The sequence below is a fragment of the Ostrinia nubilalis genome, chromosome 6 (assembly GCF_963855985.1).
Source record: "Ostrinia nubilalis chromosome 6, ilOstNubi1.1, whole genome shotgun sequence".
NCBI lineage: Eukaryota > Metazoa > Arthropoda > Insecta > Lepidoptera > Crambidae > Ostrinia > Ostrinia nubilalis.
In genome coordinates this window covers 13,158,034-13,182,692 of record NC_087093.1, presented here as the reverse complement: position 1 = coordinate 13,182,692, position 24,659 = coordinate 13,158,034, and the positions used below count along the sequence as shown (strand labels likewise).

The 24,659-nt window shown below is 37.9% G+C and overlaps 1 protein-coding gene across 1 annotated transcript in view; it reads right to left on the bottom strand.

Moving 5' to 3' along the window:
- The window catches only part of LOC135072826 (uncharacterized), a 112,464-nt gene that overhangs the window by 66,202 nt on the left and 21,603 nt on the right, over positions 1-24,659 (bottom strand). Inside the window, exon 2 of the mRNA XM_063966865.1 lies at positions 2,941-3,315. Within this exon, the coding sequence (XP_063822935.1) occupies positions 2,941-3,315 (375 nt within the window). The remainder of the gene's footprint in view (positions 1-2,940; positions 3,316-24,659) is intronic.

Here is a 24,659-nt window from a genome sequence, read left to right as displayed (position 1 = left end):
GAACGACAGACTAAAGGAAGCTATTTCAGTAGTGAACACGAAGGAAGTCCGAATGCTTTTACGGTCTACGGAAACCCACATAAACGTGTTATGTTTTGAGATAAAATTTTATATTTACCGTTCGTACGTTCGTAGTAAAACCGAGAGTCGAATAGTGTTTCTGTATTGAAATGATATGATTCCAAACGCAGCAATTGAAAATTGTACTCGTGGTATAAGATCTTCTTAGCAATTTGAGATGAGTTTACAAATTGGGAGAACTACTTGAATTGAAAATCCCGTAAAATATTAAAAGAAAAGGAATGAAAACGGGAGTTGGAGAACACGGAACAAGATAAAGTTAAATGAGCCGGGGTGAAAAAAACAACGGAAAATGAAAATGCATAATTTATGAAAGGCAACATCGAGTTCTTTCTATTCCAACTGGGAATTATAATTTTATAATGAAAACGCCAAATGAAGATTAGTCAAATTCGTGAATTAAAAATCCGTTTACAAGAAAGGAAAATGTTAAGGTAAAAATGTAAAGTGATCAATAAGTCACAAAGAGGACATTGGTCTTCAAATATTATGCTATTTTCTGGATAATTGCCGATTAGCTAATAGCCATTCAGAGCTAGCCATGGCAAAATGGATTAGTGTGTGTTCTGTTTCACATTATGACCACAACAGCAATGGGTTACAAAGACAAACAAGTTCAAAACAGCAAAGTGTTTTCGTTGCTAATTTAATCTTCTAAAGAGGTTTTAATTATGGGCCGAGCTGGGCATTTATTTAAACGTGAACACTGCCCTACTTGGGGGTTAAAGCCATAAAATAAACGCCGAAGTTTTTGTTATAACAGGCAGACTTATGGCACGCTTGTGCGATGTAATATTTCAGTTACAGCGCTTATTAAGGCTATCGGCTGTATAGCGCTGCATTTCTTTGCCGGTTCTTTACTAGCAGTTACCTTTTTAATTAAATGTTATTATTTATGTTTGAAAAATACAGGGTTGTATTAAAACTCGCCGTGACGCGGAATACATTTCGGCGTAAAAAAATAATTTTGCTTGCAGTTAAACTACACTCTGATTTTAAAAAGTAAACTGGGCCCCGATTACGCTAATTTTTAACGTCTCCAATACAGACGCGCTTCTTCGATTCTGCGATACGATTGGTCAAAACAGCTGACAGCTAACTGTTTTGAGTAGTTTTGACCAATCCGTATCGCAGAATCGAAGAAATCGAAGAAGCGCGTCTGTATTGGAGACGTTAAAAATTAACGTAATCAGGGCACTGGCAACATTACATAACAAATGCTACGGTCGTGTAAGTGACATCTTTGGTTTACAGATTTCCCTGAGGACACTACTAAGTATTTCAGTTGTAATCTTTAAGTTACACAAAACCGCAAACTTAGCTAGTGAATTATGCTTAAAGACCTCACCCTCACCAGCCAAAGTTATTAAAGTGTACCTTTAATAGTACGGTAGCGTAATCCCCTACTGTCTTCAGTAGGACAGAGTAGTTTCTAGTTCTAGTAGGTAAGGTATTTAACTCTTCTAGATAGAAGAGTTAAATAGAACCTACTGGTATCTATCATAGAGCCGGGTTTTGGTCTATAGTGGAACCCATATAATATCAGCGGGACTAATGCCAGTTTTCACCATCAATCCCTAATTTATGAGTAACCCCTATGTATACAAAATTCCTGTTATTTGTTACCATAGGGGTTACTTAAAAATTAGGGATTGATGGTGAAAACGGGCATAATTTTTTTTAATTATATTTGCATACTACATAGAAACTGAGACTTACCAGACTTAGACACTCGGTACCGCAGTCCCCTTCCGCCTTTCGGATGGCATCGGTTATACGTTCCAAAGTCCCCATAGTTATTGTTCACTCTGCTATAATCCGCCAAATGCCGATTGCCGTCTAAATGGTTCGGCAATGAGCGGTTCCATCCCATGACGTCGCCGACGACGGAACCGCATACGGACGACTCCGTCTGGCTCTTCGAGTCGCCATTGCAGAGGTCGCCACTGGAGCGGGCGCGGCGCCCCTTCAGACCCTTGGCGGAGTGCTGACTGATGTTGGAGACCATCGCTCGGCCATCGCGCTGGCTTTACGCACTTCAGCGGGACTAAGAGATCTTAATTATACTTATTTCATATTATGTAGAAACTAAGACTCACCAGACTTAGACACTCGGTACCGCAGTCCCCTTCCGCCTTTCGGATGGCATCGGTTATACGTTCCAAAGTCCCCATAGTTATTGTTCACTCTGCTATAATCCGCTAGGTGCCGATTGCCGTCTAAATGGTTCGGCAATGAGCGGTTCCATCCCATGACGTCGCCGACGACGGAGCCGCATACGGACGACTCCGTCTGGCTCTTCGAGTCGCCATTGCACAGGTCGCCACTGGAGCGGGCGCGGCGCCCCTTCAGACCCTTGGCGGAGTGCTGGCTGATGTTGGAGCCCATCGCTCGGCCATCGCGCTGGCTTTACGCACTTCAGCGGGACTAAGAGATCTTAATTATACTTATTTCATATTATGTAGAAACTAAGACTCACCAGACTTAGACACTCGGTACCGCAGTCCCCTTCCGCCTTTCGGATTGCATCGGTTATACGTTCCAAAGTCCCCATAGTTATTGTTCACTCTGCTATAATCCGCCAAATGCCGATTGCCGTCTAAATGGTTCGGCAATGAGCGGTTCCATCCCATGACGTCGCCAACGACGGAGCCGCATACGGACGACTCCGTCTGGCTCTTCGAGTCGCCATTGCAAAGGTCGCCACTGGAGCGGGCGCGGCGCCCCTTCAGACCCTTGGCGGAGTGCTGGCTGATGTTGGAGACCATCGCTCGGCCATCGCGCTGGCTTGTCGCACGTCAATGGGACTAAGAGATCTTAATTATCCTTATTTCATATTATGTAGAAACTAAGACTTACCAGACTTAGACACTCGGTACCGCAGTCCCCTTCCGCCTTTCGGATGGCATCGGTTATACGTTCCAAAGTCCCCATAGTTATTGTTCACTCTGCTATAATCCGCTAAGTGCCGATTGCCGTCTAAATGGTTCGGCAATGAGCGGTTCCATCCCATAACGTCGCCGACGACGGAGCCGCATACGGACGACTCCGTCTGGCTCTTCGAGTCGCCATTGCAAAGGTCGCCACTGGAGCGGGCGCGGCGCCCCTTCAGACCCTTGGCGGAGTGCTGGCTGATGTTGGAGCCCATCGCTCGGCGGGACCTCAGACGGGCCCCGCCGCCCGCATCGCGCTGGCTGGCCGCACACCGCTCCTGGCTTGGCTGGACCCGTTGATCTGGGAACAAATGGGATTGTTAACTTTTTGTCCTTTGAAACTAAAACTCTATGGACGTAGTTAGATGCATGCGTTCGATATTGTTTCCGCATTACTCGAGAAAATATGACGAGAAGAATAATTTAAGCTTGTAATAAACTAATCATTGCTTATTCCAGATTCCAGAACGCATGTTAAACAATGGACGAACTTCCCTACGGCTGATAAGAGTAATATTGGTAATATGATGGATACCTTGAGCATTTAACATAGGTAATATGCATATTTATTTTTAGTCTTACACTTCGTTTAATATCATGGTACCAGAATTAAAATTATTTTAACGAATAGGGTAGACTTCTGGCTTATTTGAAGTTTTCCAGTTTGACACTATTTCATTATCAGGCTATAGAAGAAGAATCTTTCGTTCTAAAACACTTATGCGAGCCTCAGCTTTGTACTTTATTAGGTCACTAGTTATAAACAAAAATATAATTCAGTCGTTTTCATACACGTCTAATGGTATTCGGCGTCTGCGTTCTGATTGCCTCTGAACCATAAAAACTCGTATAAAACTGTGTGAAAAATCTCATCGCGGCGTTGCTTGAGGATTTCCCAGACTCGGAAGTCGTGTAATTCGCATTCCCAAAACGATACCGAGATCTCGAGAAAGGTCAAGACACCGCGATTCGTGATAGCGGCTCTTGAAGATTGCGATTAAGAAAACAATGTACCGGTCTTAAACATCGAGACGTGACAAATTACCTACGACACAACTCACAGAGAAGAGCCATCTCAAATGCTAATGTGCATTTATAATTAAACACGCTTTCAAGGCGTTTTAGAGGAGCTACTTCTAAGAGACAAGCAGTTTAGGTAAGCTTGCGCTTTACAGTAACGTTTCTGTTTCCTACACGTAGCTAGCTTACTTTAGTTTCTAATGTTAGTTGAATTCTCTTTGTTTGCATTATACTGCAGTGTAAGTCGTATAAAAGCTACGTACAAAAACACATTGATTTTTCCGTTTCAGCTCGGAATGACAACTTCTCAAAATGACAACCGGGTCGCAAAATGTCCACTTCTCGAAATGACAACTTCTTAAAATGTCAACTTCGCTAAAAGACAACTTCTCATAATGTCTATTTCTCACAATGACAAATTCGCATTTGGTCTATTTCGCATAATGTCAACTACTTGTTGATATTTTATTTTCATTATTTTTAGAGTTCTAGTTCTTCTAGAGTTGTCATTATGTGAAGTTGACCAAATGCGAATTTGTCATTGCGAGAAATAGACAAAGAGAAGTTGTCTTTTAGCGATGTTGACATTTTAAGAAGTTGTCATTTCGAGAAGTGGACATTTTGCGCCCCGGTTGTCATTTTGAGAAGTTGTCATTCCGAGCTGAAACGGATTTTTCAGTCGTCTTAATTTATTTTCAGTAAGTAAAAATGCACACCAACAATAACAAAAATCTACTCTATAATCATAGAGTGGGGCCAGTTGCCAGAAGAAAAAATAATTTGAAAATTCAATCCAGTGTCTTGGTCCGTGGCTAAAAGTGGGCCACGTCGCTGGAAGACTCCTAATCTATTTATATAAAAATGAAACCCGTTTTCCGTTGTCACGACATAACATGAAAACGGCTTGACCGATTTGGCTGATTTTTTTTTGTAGTTTTCTAATACTCTGTACAAGGTTTTTACGGAAAAAAATATAAAGAAAATCTCTACGCTAAGGTGGTACGAAGTTCGCCGGGTCAGCTAGTGTTTAATAAAATAAATAAACTTTGCGTCCCACTTTACATGTAGGAAGAATTTGAAAATAAATGCGGATGATGCGGATATGGATCGCGAATCACACGTATCAAAAACAAAGAATATTAAGCCTGGCTGTTCTATTTGTGTTGTGACTCCGGCGCCTCCATTCACAATATTTTGAGCGGCAATAAAGAATGCTTTACTGAGAATGAATCCGAGTTACTTAGTTTTTGCATCTCCTTCACCACTCCCCGGGGAGCGATGGGAAAGATAGATGGGTGAATTAAAAGCAGGTAAATGAGTGCCATTGTGTCCTTTGTTGTGCTCTAAAATGTTTTTGCTTTACGTCTGACAGGTACCTATAATCAGTGGGAATGTAAACATTGACGTAAATACGTGACTGTATAAAAGAGGCCTGTAGTGTAAGTTTATATTTCCCACTATACCAATGTTGTGCAGTGTTTTCTGGTCCTTACATTGCTTAGTGACTAATGGTCTAATAGTGGTCCCTTAGGAGTCTATCAATGCAAGGGTGCACAAATATGTAGGTACAACTATTACTCTATTCTAAGGGCTCGTTACGTAAGTAATGCAGGATCCCACAATACTGCACTGACATATTCGAATTCCAAATTCGAACGGATCGTTTTTTGGTGTAAACAGGATGTTCGTGTGAAAGCTAATATTAAAACATGTTACTAAACGGGACCCTACACAAAAAGTTTCTGCAAACGGGATGTTGCCGTAGAAACAAGCCTTAACTATATTATGTCGTACTAGCTTTTGCCCGCGGGTTCACCCGCGTGAAATTTAGTTTGTCACAGATTGACATAAATTATAGCCTATATGTTATTCTGGGTTATAAACAATAATACTGTAAAGTAACATCAAAATCCGCTCAATAGTTTTTGCGTAAAAGAGTAACAAACATCCAGACATCCAAACTTTCGCATTTATAATATTAAGTAGGATATGATATGAGACGCCTCTAAGTGACCACGACCGCTCTGAAGAAGAAGAAAATATTATCTTACTTAATTATTATTTGTGCTGTGTTCTGATGCTTCTATGTTGCTAGCATCGCAGTTATTTCGCAGCCGTGTAATATCGATCGTTCTCATACGATCTTAATTACGTTGTTGTTAATCAACAACTCTCAACGGCTCGCGGAGTTCTTTAGAAACACGCAGTCATACCGGAGTAATTTCGATGTTATTAGCGAAAATATTGAAACTCATAATGAGGATGTAGCACACAAAAGTTTTTATGAAGCTCGCCGCTTGCGCCGTCTTACGGAACATCGTAAAATTGCCTTCTATATATAGATTAATGTTGTTCTTTTGCGGTACAGTTATGTGTACTGTTGTCTATTTTAAGTATCAAACAGTCTGGAGATTTTTACAGTGACTCATCTAACGTGTGTAACAATTTGCTTTAGGCTTGAAGATTGCGCCGCATGAGAAGAAAATTCACAACGACTATAATGCATTTACTTCAAATCACGAAGACAGGTACATCAAAACTAGTTGATATTACATAGGGAATAAGGTTTAAAATTGTTCAACAAGATCATCATTAAAATAATAAAATTAATTATGATGATCATAATGGATGATACTACGTTGAATAAAAGAAAAATTAACTAAGTAACGTATAGTGAATTAACACATTATCGATTGCATCAAGGAGAAGTCATAATTTAAGTTAATTATGCATGAAGATTAGTACACAGGCAACTATCATTTGCATAACTAAGACATTTGGGACCATTATAGCCGTAATTTGCGTAAAAACCAACCCAATCACTACACTATCCCAATACAAAGAATCCCAGCAAAAACTGCAAATCACTAAATGGATCAGATCGTGACTTGGTTTTTCGATAAGCAGCGAATAACATGGGAAAGAATTTCTGTTTTGTTGATACTGGCGACACCATTCTTGTTGGCAAACAATAGAAATACGCAACGCACAAAGAAGTCCTAAATGGCCTTTAGCTCTAAGTAAGATAGTAAGATACAGGGTGGTAATTAAAGCACAGACAAACGTGCGGATTGTTTGATGTATGATATAATTTTACTGCGTTAATACAGGCTTACGAGGCTAATCACACGTTCTAAATCTAGAAAATAAGAAAATGAGATCTGACAGTAAGAAGGTACTTCGATGTTGGCCTTATTTAATTTGCAAAGCTTTAGAAAAGAGCTCGTCAGTGGGAAGGAAAAGAATAGGCTCATATTATGGCGCTTTAGCATGTTTTCCTTTCCACTTAGTTGGCCTAACTGATTTTTTTATTATTTCTGGTGCTTTCTCTGCACACAGTTGTATTTATGTTTCTGCATATTGCATATCTTTCAACTACGGCATCTGGGTTTCTTTTTGCCCTGTATTATGAAATGCTGTTGTTGTACCTGTTTAGTGAGAAGAAAGATCGACACAGCAGCGGAAGTTCTATTGTGCATTGATGCACTCTTTCCTCTGTCAATAAAATATGCTCTAAATGTGACCTGACATAAAAACGGACAGTTCTTTTGTACGAGAACAATAACCAGTGCAATACCAAGAAAAGTCCAATATTCTGTCGCTCGAAAATACGGGGCACGTTAGCAACACGCTTATAAATACTGACGATCCAAAACGATTGTAACATCGTTTTTATTTTCCAAATATTGTATGGCAAACGGAAAATATGCTGAAGTGATATCAATATGCATAGTTTATCTTTTTTATGTTATTCTCATAGCCTGTTGCGATATCGTTTTCAAAGGATTTTTCGAGGAAACTACCAATATAGCAATATTTTATCTTTTTCCTTATTTCCTCCTTTTACTTTCGTCTTTTCTCTTTAACTTGATATTTATTTACCTTATATTTTCTTCAATGCCCTTTAGAACCTGATTTCCTTCAATTTTATCCTGACTTTATTAATCATGTATTTTAACATTTAATTTAATGCTATTAATGATATATGAGCAATTTTCCCCGTAGCATTGAAGTTTATCGTTTATTTAATAGCAAATACTGTTAATCTGTCACAGTTTACGGCGGTCACAGCTAGAATAGTAATCGGAGGAATGTATTTGACCGTGGGACGTACGTTTTTATGGCCATAAGGGTAAAGCCTTTGGTGATCTCTAATGGTACTTCTGCGGTTATAATTATGGCCTAGTGGGCTCGGTCACGCCCTCTGATCATACTGTGCCAGACGGTTGGGGTGACCACCCGTTATGCATATGGTAGGATATACTTATATTTTTGAAATGTAAGTAAGATGTCAGCAATAACTGTCCGCGTCTTAACATTAATAAAGTATGATAATGCACAACAAATCGACTTGTATCTAATTCCAATATTTATACTATTATGCAATAGAAACAACTTAGCTGCTACACAAGCAATGTCTCATATTTAGTATTTTGATACAAAAATTTTGATCTCATTATGGACAGAATTAGTCAAAAATTAGTGAATTTATTTAAATTTTTGAATTGAGCTTGAAATCTTTGATCCATAATGTATCACCAAGTATCAATAATTTAATATCTTAAAGTCTTCGCAAGAAAATAAAGCGTGGTTACAGTAGTCGTTATGCACATTAGTCTTGTGTTGCTCATGGAAAACAAAATGTATCCAATCCAGTACACCAGTACGAGAACCTACCTGCCTCAATTGTATGTCATTAAAAAACGACCAAAAAGCATGTAAAAGTCAGCTATTTTAAGAATATAGTCCGAGTAATCTTGTTCACCCAAATTGAAATTTTTGTTTGGTGGAATAACTGTAAGACCGCAAAAATGTGATTTCAAATAAGTACCAAGAAATTTCCTTGGTTTTAACTGTATTTTATCAAGCTTACTTAACTTTTAAAAGCTTTTATGGTCCTGTCCTGACTAAAACAGGCTTGTTTTTTATTTCGGTTTTTAACTTAGATGACTTTTAAGACCTTACTTTTCATGTCCTCTGATGAAACAATTAAAATCAATTTGATGGTTACTTAAATCACTTCAAATTATCATTAAGAGTCTTTAATTATGAAAACAGTTTGTTTGCAATAATAAAGTGTGATCTCACGAATCGGATGAAAAGGATTTTTTAAACTATCCTTATTTCTATAATATACGATATTATCGTGGTGAACTTCAATAATTTATTTAGCTTGACTCGATGTTTCCGAAATGCCATTAGTGAAAGTCAAGACATAAATAAAAAATAGGTGGACCATTTTTGGTAAAAGGACCGTTTTTGTTTGGTCTACTCCATCAGCAGCAAAAAGGAACAGTCATTTTATATTTTATAGAGCACAATATTACACTCAGTTGCAATAAAACACAGCAACGGTTATCGGCGATTGGTACTCACTCCCACACATTGTGTACACTGAGTGTGGCTAATGGAATACTGCAATGCCGAATCGAATATTATTTTTGTATCGATATACTTTAAAAGGACTATTTTTTGTGTTCATTTACCTACAAATACCTACGTGTTGTTTTGAAGTGAAGCCAACTTCATTTTGCTGTAGTTTCGTATTATTTTTGTTAGCAATAAATTTATATTTATTTGTGCTATATTATAGTTAGGTCATTTAGTCCAGGTTGGGGAGGCGTGATTATTTATCCCATAAGTCCACACAAGAAGATCGGAAGTGAACCCATTGTACTCTGCCGAAACTACAATATCCATTTGTGTATTGACTTGGCATAATCAATCGATTACCAGAACTATCGAGCTGTGGTTTCACAATTCCACAACGTATGCGTGTGTAGACATGACCTGACTGTCCTCAAGAACTTGTGGTATTACGTATGTCTCGTAATATAACGGTAGCTAAATTATTCACAGTGGCTTCAACTTGCCGAAGTGAGGAAGGACGTACAGACGAGCACATCAAGTTAAACCCTGCAGTTTCTTATGTCGTTATAATAGGGGTGAATTTACAACGAAAATGTATAGTCTGGTACTGTCGTCTGGAGGTAGTTGAGTAATGGTGCGTAACAGTGACCTTTCTTTGCTGTACGGCCTTGCCATTGTTTTAAGAATTATTGTTTGGTTTCGGATGATGTGTTTCGGATAATATTGTGACTTGGACACGCATTTAGGTTATTCTATTTTTGTACATTATTTCAAAGTCATAAAAGTAATTTAGTTATTTTCTGCAATAGACTTAGATGCGCTGGGACATGTCCCGGTATTACTTTTAACCCTACCATTGCTTTGAGGGCTTGAGGCAGTAAATAGGCCAGTGCTAAGTAGATCTTCTTTTGAGCACTGGCCTCTTTTGAAGCAAAAAGTACCCAATGTAAATAAAGAAACAATGAATGTAACAGTGATGAACTGAAATAAAGATGTGAGGTTAAAGATTGTCGAACAATTTCAGTCAGATGCTGGTGCAGTGGGCATGGCATGGCATGGTAATTATAAATAAGACGAAATGTACATTTGTTTAAAGATATTCTTCTATCCTACTATTTTATTTCGCAAACCTTTTTTACCAGCACGTTACATTGGTCTCATGAGACACGTTAAATATTGTATGGCAAATCAAAAACGCGGGAAAGGGTTCGCTCGAGATATAGGTAATAATAATTTATTTCATGATTTAGACAATGTTCTTGTAAACATTCTTCTTATCCTGAGAGTTTTTATGGAGGCTCTCAATAACATACTCGTAATCGAGGGACCGTATAACGCCATGCCGAAAAACGCCTAATCGATAAAACTGTTCATAGAAGCCACAATTTATCGATTAACGTTCCTATACGTTATCCTATCCTATCCGTCGGAGGGCTATCCGTTAAATAAGCACCGTGTTGAATCTGTGACTAACGAACTTAAATTAATAGATGTAAATGAATATGCTAAAATGTATCTGGTTTGAAAATGAAAAGCCATAATCGCAAGTCAACCAACTTAATCCGATCCTGCTAATAGCGTTAAACCGAGTCAAGACCTGGAAATTTATAACGATATTACACTTTTATAATTAACGCGAGCCGTAATGGCGGATAGGCAGTTAGCACTCCTAATGATTTATGCATTCCGGTCTGGAATTCGACCTCCCAGATTGGCGGCAGTGAAATCCGGCGGCGACAATTAAGAACCGACTCCAAGATCATAAGCCAGTGAAATCAGTTAACTCACTTCAGTAGCCATACCTACATCATTAGTCGGGATACGAAGTCGACGCTTTGGCTAGGGAAAATGATCTGGAGAACAACGAAGAACAAGCTTTGTTTGTCTTTGCGTAAACCAGTTTACGACATGTTTTACTTCTAAATTACTGTAACTATTTTCTCGTTCCGTTCGTTTCAGTTAGATGACGTCCAATTCGGGTTAAAGGCTTCTTCTAATTATTTACATTAAGACCGGTCCTGCGCTGCACGCATCCAGGTACTTCCCGCGACCTTCACCAGTTTGTCGATCCACCTAGTGGAGGGCCTGCCCAAACTACGCCCATTTTCTCGTTTCGTTCGTTCGTTCGTTTCAGCCAAATGACGTCCACTGCTGGACAAAGGCCTCCCCCAAGGTTTTCCATAATGAAATGTTTTCTCGTTTAATTAAAGCTATTCATTCATTCATACTATCAAATACAATTATTGATTCAGAGACACATTTTGAGAGAAAAATCAGAGCAGCTCTTTAAATCTATTGTATCTAGACGCATGTTACACCAAAATTCCTAAGATTTTCTTGCATTTTCCCGAATTTTTAGTCTCTTTTTCTTGAAGCCTTACATAGGATAAACCATTTGATTCTTTCTTGATAGTTAGATCCACTATAATTTTTTAGATAGACTGGCTGATCCAATAAGGTTACGTCACGAGTCTGACTCGGCCGACTTTACGATATCGTTACGTTTCTTTCTATTGTCAGGGCTACGGCTCCGCGGGGACCCTGCTCTGATGTGATTGTGCCCATTAAAAATTAATTCAATCAAGTTATAGGCGAAAGAAGTAAGCTAGGTTTACTTTGGGTTGTTTGTAATGTTATTGTTAAAGTTCTTTATTATGGTAGTAACAACTGTCAACTTATTACGTCAATAATAAAATATTTAATGAACAAATAAATAAATATAAAATGCTAATGTTGTAAGTTCTGTTGTGACGCTATTGGTATTTGAATAGCTGAGTTTTGGTCATTTATTTAGTTACGCAAAAACATGACATTTTAACTTATTGGTAATTAGGATGTAACGAGCACGAGAATGTAGTTTTTGTTCAATTCGCAGAATTTTAATTCGATTTAGGTACAATTTCATTGTTCAAATGGCTGGAGATTAGGGCATTTATTGCCTCTGGTCTGTACCAAGAATAACGACTTAAATATCTTTATTATTTCTCAATTTTATCGACATAAGTAAACAGTCTGCTACCAATCACCGCTGAGTAAACCAAGTGTAATCCGCAAAGTATTTGCAGCGTAAGATTAAACGCTTTGAAACTCTTTTAAAACACCAAATATTTAGTTCTGCGGTCGGATTAAGATGACGAGAAGTTTACGGCCGGAGGCCGATCCTATAGCGGTCTACACACCAAGCCTGCCAATTCGCCGACATGAGCCGTAGACTTTTGTCGGCGAATTTGTCGGCAATTTTAGATCTCGCTCAAGTAAGAAAGCTGTGATGGTGGCACAAAATCAGCAACATTTTTAGTAGAGTCGCTGGGCAAGTACGCAAGTCGTTGACATGTCACCGATATGTTGCCGTCACAAGTCCCCGGTTGACTACAGACTCTTTGTCGGCCGATAGTTTGGTCGGATTGTTAACGATCAGCCGATTCCTCATACAAATTGGAAGCCGACCAAACTATAGCAAAAAGTCTGCAGTCTGCGGGTGTCTATAATAAGTCACTGACAATTCTTACTGACACCAAGTCGCCGGCGATACGGCGGATCGCAGGTTTGGTGTGTAGCCCCCTTATAGCGGCTTCATCTCGCTCCCCGTTTAATGGGAATCGTAAAGTAAATCCGGGGTTCCGGAGATGTGTGCTTAGCCACGTGTAGGTGCGGTGCGGCTGAGAAATGGGGCACCTGTATTATGAACGCGCTGTCGCTTTTACATCGCTTTGGATGCCTCAAATTTGTTTTCGGGATCTCGTTTGGTTTTGGAAAAATCTTTCCGGGGGTGGAAATAACTTTTACTTTATTTTAATAAGTAATTTGAAGCTTTTAAAGTACTATAGATTGTTTAGTAGTACGTGCATGCATATATTACAAAATGCGTGACATTTACTTCCAACCTTAACTTCGAACACCTCCTATGTTCTTCTAATTAATTTCGTTGCGAGTCCAATGGCAGTTAACTTTCCCGAGGCAAACTTGACCTTCACTGGTTGGGTTTTTATTGGCGGTGAAGCTGTAGATCCATGCTACACAGGAGTTGCAGCTGTGGGGATAGTCCCGAAAATGCGTGACCTCAAATCTGAGCGAGTTCTCTTGTTTAGATTCTGAACGTAAAGCGTTTTTTGAACACCTTAGTACGTTTTTTTTTGTGCCTAAATCGTTGAAACCTGTGGTGATCGAATTTACATGTAGGCTACGCCATTATCGACCTTCTGGGAGAGATTACATAAATCATTGGAAAGGTCATTATAGCGACGATCCGTATTTTATGTAAAGGATAATATCCCTTTTGGGCAGAATGTTTTGTATAGTAAAAGGGTTTTGCGATTGCAAAAAGGAATTCATACCATTAGTGGCAAGATGGTTTTAAGTACATACATCTGTTACAACTCTACATAGAGCCTACGCAAATATAGACGAATATACAGGGTGTCTAGCACGTCACACTGACACTGGAGGTAGCTGAGTCTAAGACGCATCGAACAAACTTAATATGTCCATAGAAAAGTTTCATAAGTTTTAAGATATGACCAATTTTATTTATTCATTTTCATAGAAAAGTTTGATGAGTTTTGAAATTGACTCATTATTAGTTATTTTAAAAAATGGACTTAATATACTTGTCAGATGCGTCTTAAGCTTATTTGTATTAGTGTGACTTGCAAATTTTGGGACTCCCTGTAATATCTTTGTACTGTACTCGTATTCACATAAAAGCATAATGTTTATCAGTCCCATACACTGCAAGATCGTTAAGCGCGTATCAGCACCTGCACATTTACTTGTGTTGGCATATGCGATAAGAAAAAGACAAATTAAGCGTACTTAATCAACGAGGTATCTAGTGATGTGCTTGCTGTAATTATTGTTATGGTATCGAATACCTTTATGATACAAGTCATAGCACACACATGATCATCGATTCGTGGGTTCGTTTTTTTCAAGTTTTATATAATTTAGTTTGAGATGCGACTCTTGTAGCTAGACATTTAAATAACTTCATTGGTAAGGTTATAAAGGTGTAGATCCTGAAAGAGTTGCAGTGTTGGGAGTAAGCGTTGGCAGGCATTATTAGACTTATTTACTACGATGTTAGCTTTCAGAAAATTGCCGATTTTCATCAGTACAATACCTTTGCTTCCTGAGAAAGGCACGGTATTTCATCAAAATACACGCGAGTAATACCAACTGCAAGAGCTAGGTAGTTGTCATGCCTCTAAATAACATGAACTTATTTTTAACAAATATCATATTTTCAAACAATTTCTATTACATTCACGCCCATAAATTCAAACCCAATTAACATCAAACGTGGCTCACTTGTATTAATGTGTTTTGCTGCTATTCAAAGCGTACTAAATATTAACGTCAGTTTCCCTGAAATATCAAAGGCTAGAAATACAAACGGGCATACAATATTCAGAACAAACATGTTTACTACAAACTGTGACGTTTTGTCTGATACTAGTTGTGCCTGTGACTTCGTTTATGTGAAAATCGTTTGCAAGATAGTAATCAACTAATAGTCAAATCAAATCAAATAGGTACGCATCAAATCAAATAGGCCTGCGTGTATTTGAAGGGTCTTATGGATTATGTTATCCCATCTTTATAAGAGGTTATATTTTAATGTACAGTAGTACATTACAATATAACCTCTTTTTTTAAATCTAACCTGATAAGTAATATCAGGTTAGATTTAAAAAATGCCCAGTAGTTTCATAGTTTAAGAATAATAACAAAAATTCAAAAAGTCATAATTTTGGGCTCCACTGGTAACCGAAAAAGGACAGAAAAAACTATTTTCTTTATAATTAATGTAGTAGGTATAGAAACACACTTTCAAAATAAACAAGAACATTAATAATTTTTCTCCTTTAAAATAATGACACATTTTCTTTGCCCTGCTTTTGTTTATAGAACTTCATCATTATTGGATAAGATTATCAAATGCTACTGAAGTCCTGTTGCAGCAAATGCTTTTTAAATCGAGAACTCGATTACGTGATTCGCCTCGTACACCGCTAACTGATGTTTGGTCTGTAAACATCTCGAATCAAGAGTCAACGACTCCGCGTAATTATAGCCCACCTTTACCTATTCTAATACTGTGACGCCGAAAGAATGTATTTCGGTATGTTGTGACGTACTTATTTATAGAGCACCTTCGGCTCTGTTTTGTCACCGGTGACCGTACTTCTGTTGCGTGGAATATTACTATTGTAACAAGGTTTTTGTTACATCAGCGCGCAATTTTCCACGTCAAATGTTGGGTTCGGTGCTAAATCTTCTCATCTTCATTTGAAATGAGGTTATGATTCTGTATTTGGTTGATTTGAGAGATTACTTACTTATCTGTCTCCATTTTTCAGGATTTCGTGACAATGCCTCATGAAAAATGTTGCATTGCAGCTCAATTAATTAATTAATACTATATTTCATTACGAACATAGTTGTAGATTCATTCATCGTTCCACATCTGTGTGAAGATGTTAAATTTGATGACGACTAAAGTAATTGAAACGTACCGGTCTAAAGATTTTCAGCTATCCGATAATTATCTGGTAATTAAAGAGACATAAAACTACTTAATTGGGATTGCACGGACTTCTTTTATCGTGTTCGGACTTCATTTTTGCCGAATAATCTGAATCTTAGAGCCAAAGTCCACGATGCGTTGCGGCGCCGAATCGCTCGTGTGCCCGAGATATTTCTGAGCAAGACGCAGCGACACCATTCCGGCGTCGCACCGCAGTCGCAACGCATCGTGTGCTTTGGCTCTTACATTATTTTCTTGGAATCATTTGTTGTTTTGGTTTTTTTTGGATGTCCGCATTTTTGCGTTATATTTATTCAAGCTCGCATCAATGTCAACGTTTGTGTGGGAGGGTGGGCAGTCTCTTCTCAGTTATATGCATAACATCTTTGTCAAGTTCATTACTCAGTCTGTTGCCCCAACTTGTTTGCTTTAGTCGTCTGGTGGTCTCTTTTGTCTGGTTTGGCATAAATTACTGTTGTATTTATACTTATCTGCCATTAACACAATTATGTAACTATTTCAATTTAAAGATTGTTTAAAATGTTTTATTAAGTGCTTAGTTATTTTTTTATAATTAACTTTTTTATTTTTGTATTATTACTTTTCTGTAGTTTCCTGTGTTATAATTCGCATTTTTCTGATGAATTCGTATTCCAGTTTATAAATAGAAACAAAGGAACTATTTTTGGGTAATTTTCATAAATTGACTTTTAATTATTCTGTGATGAATGAGCGACAATCACCAAATTAATTGATCTCCGTGTGCGTAACTACGAAGTAATTACAGAATCAATTATGTCATCTACAGTATTAACAGTATCAATAAATCATTCAATTGAAACAACAATGACTAGCTTTGCCAAGTGGTTTGTTTTAGAGTAGGTATTTGTGTCAAATGTTTGTATCATTGTGATGTTTTAGGTATCACTTTGTCTCCAAAAGACAAGTAATGCCCGTTTTCACCATCAATCCCTAATTTTTAAGTGATTCCTATGGTAACACATAACCGGAATTTTGTTTTCATAGGGGTCACTTAAAATTTAGGGATTGATGGTGAAAACGGACATATTAAGTTGTTTATTTTTTTTATGTCCTTAATCTAAGAAGTATGATCGTATCTCATGGAAAGTAGTCGTACTCGTAAGTACTATATACAACAGAATATACCTACATTTTTATCGCAAAATCGTACCTACCTATCACAATTATTTAATGCTCCAGTGCTTACCCTTGTCTTTGCTAAATTGGGAATACACTAGTTATTCCCTTTTCCGTGTTTCATGAAGGCGCGTTTTCTAAATAGAGATTTTTTAGCTTTAGGACGCTTATTTCTCTACTTACTGTGTACTGTTATATAAAACTCATACATCGCACCCTTAATAATATAGGGGCACAACTCAAAATTTTTGGTTTTTTACTTTTTGTACTAGAGAGGCACATTTTCGTCAGTTCTACAAGATGGCTTTCACAGAAATCGAAAACAATGATCAGATAAAAGAGTTCTACATTTTGTGCCCCTTCCATACTTTCGTCTATCTTCCCGCTAGAAGGGCTGAATCAGAGACATGCCGATATTTGTCGAATCCGGCCCCCGCGACTGTGGTCCAATTGGGAGTTGTGCCTTTGTGTGACAAACTTTTAAGTAAGTGTTAGTGAGCTAAGACTAATTAATTCCATATATTTCTAATAATATGTTACATTTTCATTTTTATTACATTGATAAAGTCCCGTTAATCATAGAAAATTATAAAATATAACTTTAACTTTAGTTAAGCGGACCATGGATGGGTGTTTGTAGTTAAATTTACAACTCTCCTATAAAAGTAATTTGCTTCTTGGTATTAATTTTCATACCTATTGGTTGATTAGGAGCCTATAGAATGTTTGAATGTTCCGCGATGCTAAGAAATAAAGCGGTGGTTATGAAATACTTCCCGACAAATAAACTAATGATTAATAAAATAAGAGACATACCTACGTGTTAAGGCTATTAACGTTCGCTCGGGGCTCGGGTTGGCTTTTTTCTTTGTTTATTTTATGAATAAACGCACTAGTCAGCCAAAAGGCGAATTACTTTAATATGATAGTGTTATAATTTTTAATTATATTATTCATTAATTTATTACGGTCACATAAATTGATGCTAATTAATCACTCAGATTCTGAAGACTGAGGATACATCTTATTTATTTTAAAATTATCTTTTCACGTATTAAGTTACTACAATTTTACTGATCAGCTATTAGACCTTGAAATTTTCAGTTTGTCTAAATTTAAGTATTCTTAAGTGCTTTTTGTCTTAAAAAATATGAGTTCGTAATGAAATCTTGTGTTAACACCACTAACAGTTTTTATTAATATGTGGCAAATATTGTACACAAAAGCAAACAAAAAAGATCACGGAGTTTGTGATAACAAACCAAGCATACTTTGGGATAAAAATTGTATAAAATAATAAATATTGGGTGTCCAATATCGTCGTAAACCTTGTGTACCTAGACTCTTTGCAATACTGAAGTCAAGCAGGACGTAAAGGGCTTCTATTTGGAGGGCCAAAGATATGTATTGAGCTTTCTAATCACTAAAATGATCAAAAGCAAAATGATGATGAGTACGGAAAACTTAAAAGCAGCTATCTTCGATGGACTGCAAATCCGTGCTCTTATAAAAGACTGTATTTGTAAACCATATAACACAAATTGAATCTGAAGCATGGCTAAGGTGCTTTAGTAGTAAAATATTTTTTGGGGAGTGTTAGAACACCAGAATGGATATTCTTGTGTTCAAAATTGGTTGCTAAAATCCTTCAAAAATTACAAACGCCAATTTGAGTATTAAATTGTATTTTTTACAATAGCCATTTGAACTGATTCCCACATAATGTGGGTGATTATAGTAAGGGACAAGGAGAACGGTTCCTTCCACCAGGACAGCAGGATAGTGGAAAAAAGATACCAAGGTACTGGCTGTTGGACTTTAATAAGTGATTATCCTGAACAAATCCATAACAGAAAACCTTACAGAAAAAGTTTTTTTAGGTTTTTTCTTTATTTGATGAAAAGCATATTTTTTATAGGGTAAGAGTCCCATATCTATCTAAGTAAAAATATTTTGAATGCATAAAATTAGTATTTTCATGTCGGTTTTCTCAGAGAAATAGCTAAAAGTCTTTATTTTAATCTAATTCGACATATCTAATAATTTTCTAGTATTCAGCACCCTACTCTTATACTGAATTGGCTATAAGCTACTATACCGCACAATAACTGTCCCCAATGTTATTGGGCGTAAATCAATATAAAAATCGAATAATACACTTATTTTTAAATATTAGAGAGCAATATTAGGGAATATGCCATATAAAACAATTCAGCCTAAGGATTAGATGGGCACAAGTACAAGTAATACCCAAAATCACAACAACAGAAAATAGTAAAATAAAGGCCTAACTTTGAAATATTTTTTTAAACAATTTTTTTAAATACTCATAATCAATATTTTCAAAAATGTCTTATGTCAAATTATATAACAGATACCAGTGATGAAGTATGCTTAATTTGAAAGTTGTAGCTGATAAAATAAAGATTTTAGAGCCAATTATGTAAAAAACCGCGATCCGCCGATTGGTTTTTTGGCTTTTCCCAAAAAACTGAATTTTGGAGTTGTGCCCATTCATTATTAAGGGTGCGACATTAAGTGTAGAAATATATTGTTTTAAACTTTCATGGTCACTAACATCTCACCCGCCAGTTTCCTCAGTTACTCCATGATCATGGCGCTTGCAACAGTGTCGAAATTTAGGTACATGGTAGTAATCCCGGCAATAATAATTATTCCATTAATTGTACTTAACACACTGCAGCTAAAAATCTCAATTTAGAAACCAGGCCTTAGACTTAAACATCTTTTATTTAAGTACCTACTCATATCATGAGAACTAAATTTAAAGATTAATTATTAATCTAATTAGAATGTGACCTGTAAAATGCAAGCAGTTTCCCCATCACTGGTCAGTAATTAAGTGGTATTTATTCGTGTAATGCTCGGATAATATTTCATCCCGATAATCAACCGTCCATTTTAACTAAAGCGCCAAATGAACCGGCAAGGATTAGTGTTGCCAGTTGCGAATCAATCTTACTCGATAATTAGGTATTGTCAAAATGATAATTTTAAATTAAAAATTATATGATATAAAGTACACGCTTGAATTGGAACTGCAAGAGAGATTAAATAATATTTGCAGCTTAGTAATTACATAAACAACTAAATACAGTGAAAAACAATGTTAGATACACTCAACAACATATTTGACTTAGTTACCTACTATTTAAGGTTATTAAAGAAAACAATAGAAGAAATAGATTAAATCAATACCTACATACATTTATCTTCCAAAATAGTACATATTGTATAAATATAATAAATGCCACAACATTTGCTGTCGTCTGTCTATTAAAGACAGTGGAAAATGGAAACCAAATTCAATGTTAATATTATAAAGGGCTTAGTGCGAGTTTACATTAAACGTTATCGCTCGCTAGCGACTGCAGAAAAAAATTCATGAAATGTAGGTATGATGACAGATTGTACGTATAGCGTCCCTAAGGCGGTTATCACACTGCGCCGCGCTCCACCGCGGTACGCGGGACGACAGATTTAATCATTGCATGCAAGTACCTCAGTTTGTATAGAAAACACGCGCGGCACAACACACTTACAACGCGTCTGCGCGCGGGATTTTTTATATGAAATCACGCGCTCCGCAGCGGATCGCGGCGCAGTGTGATAACCGCCTAAGGGGTACTTTCAAGAACTAAAATCATCACAAATTTTTTTGACGCACTCGCTAGCGAACTCGCACTAAGCCCTCTGTCTAGTCTACATTGACTGTAAACACTATCGATAGGTAATACAATATTTGCAAAGTTATCGATAATTTGCAATATCGTTGCAACACTACCATGAATTGCACACAATGACACAACCCACTACAATTGAATGTAAACAGAGACTGATAAACTGTTTCAGGAAATCTATTTCATAGGATCAATGCGATTGGTCAAATTACGAAAAGGCTTTATCTACGTATACGCAGGTTAATACTCGAGGCTTTGTTTGCAGTGCAGTAGTTAACTCATTACGATAATTCTTTCACATTGTCATTTGATCGACAAAATATGTTTTATGAATCTATTATATTATTATGTCACCAAAAAATAACAAGAACCGCAAAATAAATTTTCTAGGAAATTGATAAAATTGTAATGATAAGTTTTATTACTATTTTATAAATATTTCCGGCGCGGTGTCACTGAAACGAATGGTATTACGCACATTATAACGTTGTCCGATTAATCAAAGTTTACGTTTTCAGTAGCAGTGCGTGTTGTTCCGGTGCTGCTGCGATGGACGGTATTACGCACCCCGCGTCTTCCGATTTATCCGCACGTTGCAGGATCTGTCGGAAGCCGAGAGACGAATAGCACCAACTTGACGCGTGGTCTCATTCTTCAGGACTTCGTTCTCTGTTTTACGTCTTATTATTTGCTGCGATGAACGGTATTACGCACCCCGCGTCTTCCGATTTATCCGCACGATGCAGGATGAGGCGGAAGATGAGAGGCGAATAGCACCAACTTGAAGGTGGTCCAGCAACTCTTTTTTAGGGCTCCGTTCTTCTTTTTTATGCTATTATTATTTTTATTAATTATTTTGGGAATCTTCTTCTTTCTATTTACAAAGAAAAATCCAGCATAATTCTAGAATAATTAAACATGTTAATGTTACGGTAAAGGTAGATAAGGCAGGTAACAAGTTTACAAACATAAAAATGAAGATTTTCTTAAGGTCTGTTAGCTTCTTATTTACTCCATTGTCACATCAGCGCATGACACCAATACCAATAAATGATAATTAAATTCCACTTACCTAATGAGGATCAGTACTGTTGTAGAAAATGCAATAAAACTAGTATCTACGTTAATCTTTAAGACATAAGAAAGATATATCTTTTTGAATTATCCAAATCGGACCATTACTTACGAAGATATTAAGTAATAAACATAGGCCGTTTTTTCCGCTAAAAGTCAACGTACGCAGGACCGCGTGACGTCACTATATCCGAATCGAGCGCAGCCGGCGTACTATTGGGATGGAAAATATTTTTTTCCAGCTAAACTATCAGTTTTAGAAAAAAACTTTTAATAACATTTATTCATCAAAATAAAGTATACATTTACCCATCGACCAGTAATATTTAAAAATAAAAATTGTGAAAAATAAGTATCGCTATGTCCAAAAACCACATTTTCATAGAATTCGATGGAATGCGGAGACGCGGTTGGGGTGAGTGTAACTTAATGATTGTTTGTATTGAACATAATAATACATTATATGATGCTAATACCCAGTTTCTGGCCTAGGGGAGGGGGGGTGGGATAAGTCATACCCAGCTTATAGCCTGGGGGAGAGGGGCAAGCCTTACCCAGCTTCTGGCCTTGGTGGGAGGGGGGGAGAGGCAAGTCATACCCAGTTTCTGGCCTGAGGGGGGGGGGGGGGGGGTAAGTCATATCCAGCTTCTGGCCGAGGGGGAGTCATACCTAGCTTATGCTTATGGACTGGGGGAAAGGGCTAGCCTTACCCAGCTTCTGGCCTGGGGGAAGGGGGGTCAAGTCATAACCAGTTTCTATGGGCTGGGGAAGGGGCTAGCCTTACCCAGCTTCTGGCCTGGGGGGAGGGGGGGTCAAGTCATACCCAGTTTCTGGCCTGAGGGGGGGGTATGTAATACCCAGCTTCTGGCCGAGGGGGTGTCATACCCAGCTTATGCTTATGGGCTGGGGGGAGGTGCTAGCCTTACCCAGCTTCTGGCCTGGGGGGAGGGGGGGGGGGGGGGTCAAGTCATACCCAGTTTCTGGCATGGGGGGGTTTCATACCTAGGGTTGCCAGGCGTCCGGCTTTTTAGGGGCTTGTCCGGCCAAATATTGTCTTGTCCGGCCAAATATTGTCTTGTCCGGCCTGTCCGGCTTTTGTTAGGCTTTTTATGTGGCTGCCGCGCCAGTCAAAACTCGAGCCACAGAATAATGTTCATTCAAAGATGATAGTACGGATAGTACCCAAGGGTAAAATGTCCGGCAAAATGAAGCACAGAGTCCGGCTTTTGTGTTTTTGGACCTGGCAACCCTAGTCATACCCAGCTTCTGGCCGAAGGGGAGTCATATCCATCTTATGCTTATGGCTAGCTTATGCTATGGGGAGGGGCAAGCCTTACCCAGCTTCTGGCCTGGGGGGAGGGGGAGGGGTCAAGTCATACCCAGTCTCGGGCCTGGGGGGGGGGGGGGGGGTAAATCATACCCAACTTCTGGCCGAGGGGGAAGTCATGCCCAGCTTATGACCTGGGGAGAGGAGGGGGGCGGGGGAGTCATACCCAGCTTCTAGGCTAAGAGGAGGGAGCAGCTGTCCTTTCCTGCAGCAGCTGGCCCGCCCATGGGAACGGCGAATAGATAGGTAGGTACGTAGGTTTAACTCAGAAAAACTAAATAACAGAGCCCCGATTACGGTAACTTTTAACGTTTCCAATCCAGACACGCTTCTCGATTCTGCGATACGATTGGTCGTTCAACAGCGTACGTCAGCTGTTTTGACCAATCGTATTGCAGAATCAGAAACGCGTCTGGATTGTAGACGTTAAAAATTACCGTAATCGGGGCTCTGGTAGGTATTGCGTGTACATCTAAATGATCTTCATAGCAATGTCTTGTAGCCTAGGCAGAGTGTATCTGCCTCAGCTATTATACCTTATTGTTAGAAGTAAATAAATTAATACATTTTTATATTTTACTTGGAAGAAGATATGACTCTAACAACACGTATGAACACTTTATTTGAATAAATCGCCAAATATACCACCGCGGAGACCCTAATCGCGTCTCTGCGTTCCATTGAATCGTATGAGCGTATGGCTTTTTGCGATATTTTTCACAATATCTATTTTTAAAAATTACCTATTGATAGCTTACTTTATTCTGATGAATAAATGTCATTACAAGTTTTTCTCTAAAACTGATAGTTTGGCTAGAAAAAAATATTTTCTATCCACGCAGTACGCCGGCAGCGTTCGGATCGGATATAGTGACGTCATCGTCCCCGCGCCGGGCGGTCAGTGAACTTTTTTAGTAATTTGGCCATAACTTCGTCAATTTTTGTCGTAGAACAAAAATTTTTGGACTGTGTATTAAGGATTTCTTAGCCCTATAAATCTGCATTCACAGCTAAAAATCGAAATGATCCTCATTACAATGTAAAACTTTACGCCAAAAAATATATGTTGATATAAAAACATTTAATGAGCAACTTAAATAAAGACCAATGGTGATGTGGTCCAAAATACAAACTGTGAATTATGTTTGCCCCCTTTTATATAAAAATACGCTACAGTAAAACTTCTAAAACAAAATATTTGATAACGAGAGCACCACTGCCTATTGGTGTTGAATCAGTCAATTGTGAAGACAAGTGTGATAGTGTTTGTGAATTGGAATTCAGTTGGTTTATTCAGTTCTTCAAATTAATCCCCTCTCAATTGGTTTTCAATCACATTGCAATTTCAGTGAGCATTTTTTAACATTTGCGTTGGTTTTAGTGGATGAATTGTTTCCACAAATCCGAAACGAGTTTTTATTCTAAGTATACTTTCTTCCTAACCAATTGAAAATTCAATAATAGTGTGT